The 6,000-nt window shown below is 51.6% G+C and overlaps 1 protein-coding gene across 1 annotated transcript in view; it reads right to left on the bottom strand.

Annotated features, from left to right (window-relative positions):
- COL2A1 (collagen type II alpha 1 chain) overlaps nt 1–6,000 on the bottom strand; it is a 30,881-nt gene that overhangs the window by 21,923 nt on the left and 2,958 nt on the right. Inside the window, exons 2-10 of the mRNA XM_024737059.1 lie at nt 4,634–4,840; nt 3,138–3,154; nt 2,896–2,928; nt 2,762–2,794; nt 2,610–2,663; nt 2,344–2,445; nt 1,276–1,353; nt 599–643; nt 439–492 (exon numbers count right to left, since the gene is read on the bottom strand). Of these exons, the coding sequence (XP_024592827.1) occupies nt 439–492; nt 599–643; nt 1,276–1,353; nt 2,344–2,445; nt 2,610–2,663; nt 2,762–2,794; nt 2,896–2,928; nt 3,138–3,154; nt 4,634–4,840 (623 nt within the window). The remainder of the gene's footprint in view (nt 1–438; nt 493–598; nt 644–1,275; nt 1,354–2,343; nt 2,446–2,609; nt 2,664–2,761; nt 2,795–2,895; nt 2,929–3,137; nt 3,155–4,633; nt 4,841–6,000) is intronic.

Raw genomic sequence — 6,000 nt, 5'->3', positions numbered from 1 at the left:
GGGACTTCCCTGGCAGTCCAGCGGTTCAGACTCCGTGCTTCCAATGCAGGGGTTGCGGCTTTGCTCCCTGGTCAGGGGACTAAGATCCTGCATGTGGGCAGGCCGTGCGGCTTGGCCAAAATACTCAACCACACTCCAATTAAAAAAAAGATGGAAGAACCCACTTTGTGCTGAGAGAGAGCAGATCATAGTGGGAGGCAGTGGACAGCACAGGCCAGGGGTGACCCAGAAAAAGGACTGAGATGACAGAGTCCTGGGTGGTTCTTGCCACATCTGGCTCTCTGTTCCCCCAGAGCTAAGAGGGGACATCTGGGTTTCCTTTGAGCCCTCCACTGTGGAAAGTGCTGGGCAGAGCCCGGGAGGCGACAGGATCGGGGTCGGAGTGGCACATCACTGGAAGCTCCCCCCAAGGAGGGCAGGGCCCACGGAGGTACTCACAGCAACGCCGGGTTCCCCAGGTTCACCAGGGTTGCCTTGAAATCCTTGAGGTCCCTAAAAAGTAAGGTGAGGACACCAGGTTGGCCCCCCGCAAACTGACATCAGAGAGCTTGAAAGCGTCTGTGTCTCCACCTTCCAAAAGGAAAGGCCCAGTACTTACGGGAGCACCAGCAGGGCCTGGAGGTCCCCGAGGTCCCATGGGGCCCTGCATTGGAACAGAAAATGAGGAGCTTTACTGGAAATGCTTCACCCACAGCCTCCAGGGTGCCACCTCCTCCCAGCCAACAGCCCAGACAAAGGACAAGGAGTTACTCTGTGAGCAGGGGGCCTGCAGTGGCCGCCCCCTCTTGTTTCCCACTCCCCTCGCAACAATCTATTTTTATTTATAGGTACCATTTGGACAGAGAAGCTGGCCTTGCTTTCCCCTGGACGGCAGCCATGTTTACTAAAGTCTGAGTTTCATTTAGCCTGTGCCAAGCGGGAGCTGCAGGGCTGAGAGTTCCTGCTGGAAGTCTTGTGGATGCCGGAGAACAGTGGCTGCTGTCTGCATTCTTCAGTTCTCATTCCAAGAGCAATAGCAACTGGCCTTCTGACAGATCAGCCTATATGCCTCTCTCCATCCTCATTCTTCTTAGTCACTCCAGCGCATCATTAAAACTGGCATCCATCGCCGTTAAAACCCAAATGCTTTGGGCTAGCTAAATGGGAGGTTACGTAACTGTTGGGGAAGAGCTGCTCTAAGCAATTACCTGTAAAGTGAGGTTGTCAGAGTCCCTGGCTCTAATAAGGGCCACCTCCTGCCATTTTGGCTGCAAAGAACTGGTGTTTTTTTCTTACCATTGGTCCCTGCATTACTCCCATCTGGGCGCCACCAGCCTTCTCATCAAATCCTCCAGCCATCTGAGCAGCAAAGTTCTGCAAATATAAACCCAACAACATTAAAAGCTTGGGAGGCCCTGTGCTTTCCCTACTTGGCTAGGTAAGCTATATCTGGATAGAAAATACTCTATTTAGATAAATTCTAATTGTTGGAGACTAACCTAGCATTGATCTGAATTACTAATGATTCCTGAAAAATTGTTTTGGAAATGGGTTATTAGATGACAGTGGCATAGTCATTTCCCTGGGAGATGAAGTGTTATTTGGAAGAGTATCCATTACTTGCATTTCATTTCATAAGTTTTTTTAAAAAATTCTAAAATATTAAATACGTTATTTAACATAAATTGAGAAATATAACTAAAAATATCACTTTGAAAGTTTCTGTTTTTCTTTTCCAAGACTTTAATGCCCAGCAAAAGACTAAAATGAACAGTCTTGAAATATTTTAACAGGGGATGTAGTAGGCATCTATGAGCCATTCAAGTCTAAAAATTTAAATCATAGCAAACATCAAAATGGCAAACCTGCAAAAACTGGGTAATAATATAATTTGCTGATTGGTTTGATTCCAAAAATGACTTTAGCCACACACCTTCGCTCAGTGGGGCTCTTTCATGAGAATAAATGATTGCTTGGAATGTACTTGGCAAAGATGAAGATTCAATGTCTTCCAAGGACAGTGGTCACTCTTCTTCCAGGGAACTACAAGTGCCCAGTCATCCTCTCCCCCAAGCCCCACACCCACTCCCAAGAATCAGCCACACAGTACAGACGCCAGGAAGCCAGGTAACTGAAGACTTGCTTTGCAGAAACCCAGTGAGTGAAAAAAGTCATCCCTTAGCGTCACAGTCTCACGCCTACTATGTGATTCCACTAAATTATAGGCCTGGGGGAGAAGCCCATGGACAGGCTGTGTACACACTGCTGGCAGCCCTAGGAGCCAGCCAGGTGAGTGTGACTAGCGATTTAGAAGCCACGCTTCTGGAGGGACAGCCTGAAGGAAGGGGACATAAGGATACTTACTCCACCAAGACCAGGGGGGCCAGGGGGGCCAGGAGGGCCAGGGGGGCCAGGGTTTCCAGGGGTCCCAGGCTCTCCATCTCTGCCACGAGGTCCAGGAGCACCCTTGGCAGAAAGAGAAAAAGGCCCCAATGAGAAGCAGTGTTTATGCAAGAACCATCTGTCTACAGGCTGCCCTTGAGGAGGTAGGTAGTCAGTCATTTGGGGAGGGGGAGATTAGAGAACCTTGGCAGCCCACAAGGGTCAGACAGCATTGTTTCTCTACTCACTTTTTCACCTTTGTCACCACGATCACCTCTGGGTCCTTGTTCACCTGCAGGTCCCTGAAAATGAAGAAAATATTGAGATGACAGCCAGACCAGGGGCCTGCAGTTCAGTAACTCAAGGAAGACACGGAGGAAGGGGTTTCTCCCTTTCTTACCTGAGGCCCAGGAGGTCCTTTGGGTCCTACAATCTGTGACAGAGAGACCCACAGGATGGCAAGTTAGAGGGAACCTCAAGGACATGACCCAGTTAGAGCAGCAGATGCAACGTGGGAGTATAATGCGTACTTACATCCTTGATGTCTCCAGGTTCTCCTTTCTGTCCCTGAAACACGAAACACTGTCAGGATTGAGCCAAGCAAGCCCACCAAGCCCCAAGCACACAACCTTGCCCAGGAGCCCTTGCATCGAGATGCCCTCTGAAACAGATCCCTGTTGATGTCTAAAGACCACAGGCTGAATAAGCATAGCACTGCTTCTAAAGAAGGAACTGTAAAGGCAAAGGAAAGCGCAAAAAACAACAAAAATCCTCACCTTTGGTCCTGGTTGCCCTGCAAATGGAAAAAATAGAGAAGGAAAATGTAAGATTCATGAGATGGTTACGTACAACTTCTTGTCACTTAGACACTCTTGAACGGATCAAACAAAGAAAGGGACACAACCAGGGAAGGAGGCAGCTTCCTGTCACTCCACTGAACCCCTCTGTTGGGGTGTTAGGGTCACTGGGGTCCTGCAGTTGCTGAGGTCCCGTGAGGAATGGAGATGATGCAGACTTTGTTATTCAAAAGGCAGTCAGCATGCACAAGCACGGAGCAGGGGTGGTACAAAGAGAAAAGGAAGAATTCAAGATCTAATCAGCCGCCAAGAAAGCAAGCGCCCGAAACTGGGAGGTTCAGTCTCTTCTCTTCCTCACAGGGTAAGAAGCCCCTCCGTAGCCCAAGCGCCACCCCACCCCCCCACCAACCTCCTCCACCCCAGAAGAAGAGTTAGGTAGTTGGAAAGGTCTTACATTCAAGCTGGATCTCCGTGAAGCAAGCACAAAAAAACAGCAGAGCACAGGAGTCACAGAGGGCATTGGAGCCAGTGCCACCCCGAGTCAATAACCCCTTCCCCCTTTGCAGCAGCGAAGTCGTAAAGGTGATCAACGCTTCACTCACACAGGTCCCCTCAGAAATGATCTGGGAATCTGGACCATCAAAGCAGCTTCCCCAAGCAGCTTTCCAGGGTGGGTGAAGTGTTAAGGAAAGGCAACTGCTCGCTTCCCTTTCAATTGTCTTCTCTACTTGAGCGGGAAGGGAAAAGTGAGGGCCACCCAAGAGGCCTACATGTGTGTCCCCAGCCACCCTACAGGGAGATAGGGCATGTGTTCCAGAGCTGAGGAGGGGATCACCTGCACACCCACCAGCCCTGGCTCCAGCTGGGAGTTAACAACCCACAAGGGTGCAGGCACACGGGGCTCTGTCCCAGCCCCATCTCCGCCCTTCTCCTAGGAACTTGCTTCTTAACTGGCAGTCAACGCCAACAGAGGCAAAACCAAATGGAAACGGCCACGAGTGGCCCGTATTTCAAGAAGGGGGCCCTGCCCTCTCTGTCTGCGCGCTGGCCAGCAGAGCTCGCTCCACACTGAAGACCATACATCTGAGGCCTTCTACAGAGAAGCCGAGGTGTGGGTACTGGAGGAGGAGTCAGTCTGCGGTTTGGCCGGAAGGAGCACTGCATCTCCGCGGCGGCTCTAGGGATCTGCAGAGGTGACTCCAGTGAGGTTACTTGTGTGGGATCACCTCTGTCCTCCGTGTCTCGGAAGCGTAGTTTTTGGAGGTGTTGGGTGAGGAAGGACCCCTCTAGTGTGTCAGGCTCACTCAGTGTCAACCTGCAAGCGAGAAATGGCCTTTCCTTTCAGCCTCAGCTGCTGGGGTCCCATGGATAACCAGCCCCTCTGCTTCGCAGAGATGACCGGCATCCATGGCAGGGCATTTGCTGCCCTTGCAAGTAATTTATTTATGTGGAACAGGAAATAAATAAATTACGACCACTGGCAGTGGTGAGGTCAGTTGAGCAGACGGGGCAGCACTCTCCGAAGGGAGTCTCGGGGCTGAGGCAGTCTTTCATGTCTTCACAGATTATGTCGTCGCAGAGGACAGTCCCAGTGTCACAGACACAGATCCGGCAGGGCTCGGGCTTCCACACATCCTTATCGTTATACCTCTGCCCGTCCTGCACACAGCTGCCAGCCTTCTCTGCACCGGGGGTGGGGCAGGGGAAGCAGACAGCCAAGGGAAGGAGGGGGTGAGGAGTCAGAAGGGAAAAAGAGAAAGAGTTTGCAAGTCAACTCGACATAATTCAAATGCTGAAGAAGGTGGGCTCGGGCCACTCGAACACAGAGAACTTGAAAATGATTTTTCTAAGACATCATTCATTCTTCCGTGGAGTCAACAAACATTTGCTGTGTGCCTTGCACTCTGCTGTCTATTCACCAGTGGAAATCCTGACCCAGCAGGGAAGGCGAGGGGGACTGACTATGCCTACTGTCTTCATGCATCTAGCTAAATACAACTGACAGCTAAAATTTAGAAGGCGTGCAGAAAATTCTACCCACAAAATTTAGACTCTGCAAAGAGCCAGGCTCCCAAAGTGATGTATGGGGGTGGGGTGTGTGTGAGAGGAGGAGCTGTGACAATTAGGACCTTCTTCCATTCTTTAAATCATATCAGGATTAGGACCAATTTGGGGAGGAGCATAGGCCCAGTTAAACAATACACCTGGGACCCAAGGGTATAACAAAATGCCCTGGGAGGCAAGCAGGGCCAAAGAACCCCGCCCCCGCTGCCGGTGCTGACCTCCAGCTGTAGCCCTCTCTGGAGAGACCTTGCTTCCATCTGAAGACAACAGCCCAGCTTGGAGGAAGGGGGTGTGTGGAGGGGGCTTTGAATGCCTGGTCCGGGCTAAGATTAGCCAGTTCAGGCCTGGCCTCCTCCAGGAACGCAGACCAAGAACGGCATGCACTAGTCCCTCTCCACAAGCGGCCTGCCTTCCGGAATTCGCCCTGCAAACGAAGCCTGCGCTGACAAGAGCGCTCCGGAGAGCGCCAAGCGCGGCCGAGCCCGCGCCACGTGCCGGGGAGCGCCCAGTGCTGTTTTTCTCATCAAAATCCCCAAAGCCCTGGCGACTGCGGGGGTTGAATAATAGGAAAGGGCCACAAACCAGGTGGGCGGAGAGAGAAACGGCCCGCCCCGTGCTCTTTAAGGAGACTGAAAGATAAATCTTTCTTTCTGTCTTTTTTTTTTTTTTCCACTAGAACCACTCCACCCAGCCTTTAGGCGAGATAATCACGGGGAGGGGAGCGGGGGCGGGGGAGGGAGCCTAGGGTATATACAGTTGTTGCCGGGGCGCACGCACC

The sequence above is a fragment of the Neophocaena asiaeorientalis genome, unplaced genomic scaffold (assembly GCF_003031525.2).
Source record: "Neophocaena asiaeorientalis asiaeorientalis breed wild unplaced genomic scaffold, Neophocaena_asiaeorientalis_V1.1 scaffold134, whole genome shotgun sequence".
In the NCBI taxonomy this organism is placed as follows: domain Eukaryota; kingdom Metazoa; phylum Chordata; class Mammalia; order Artiodactyla; family Phocoenidae; genus Neophocaena; species Neophocaena asiaeorientalis.
Note: the sequence above shows the minus strand (reverse complement) of the source record. Positions and strands in the feature narration are given on the sequence as shown.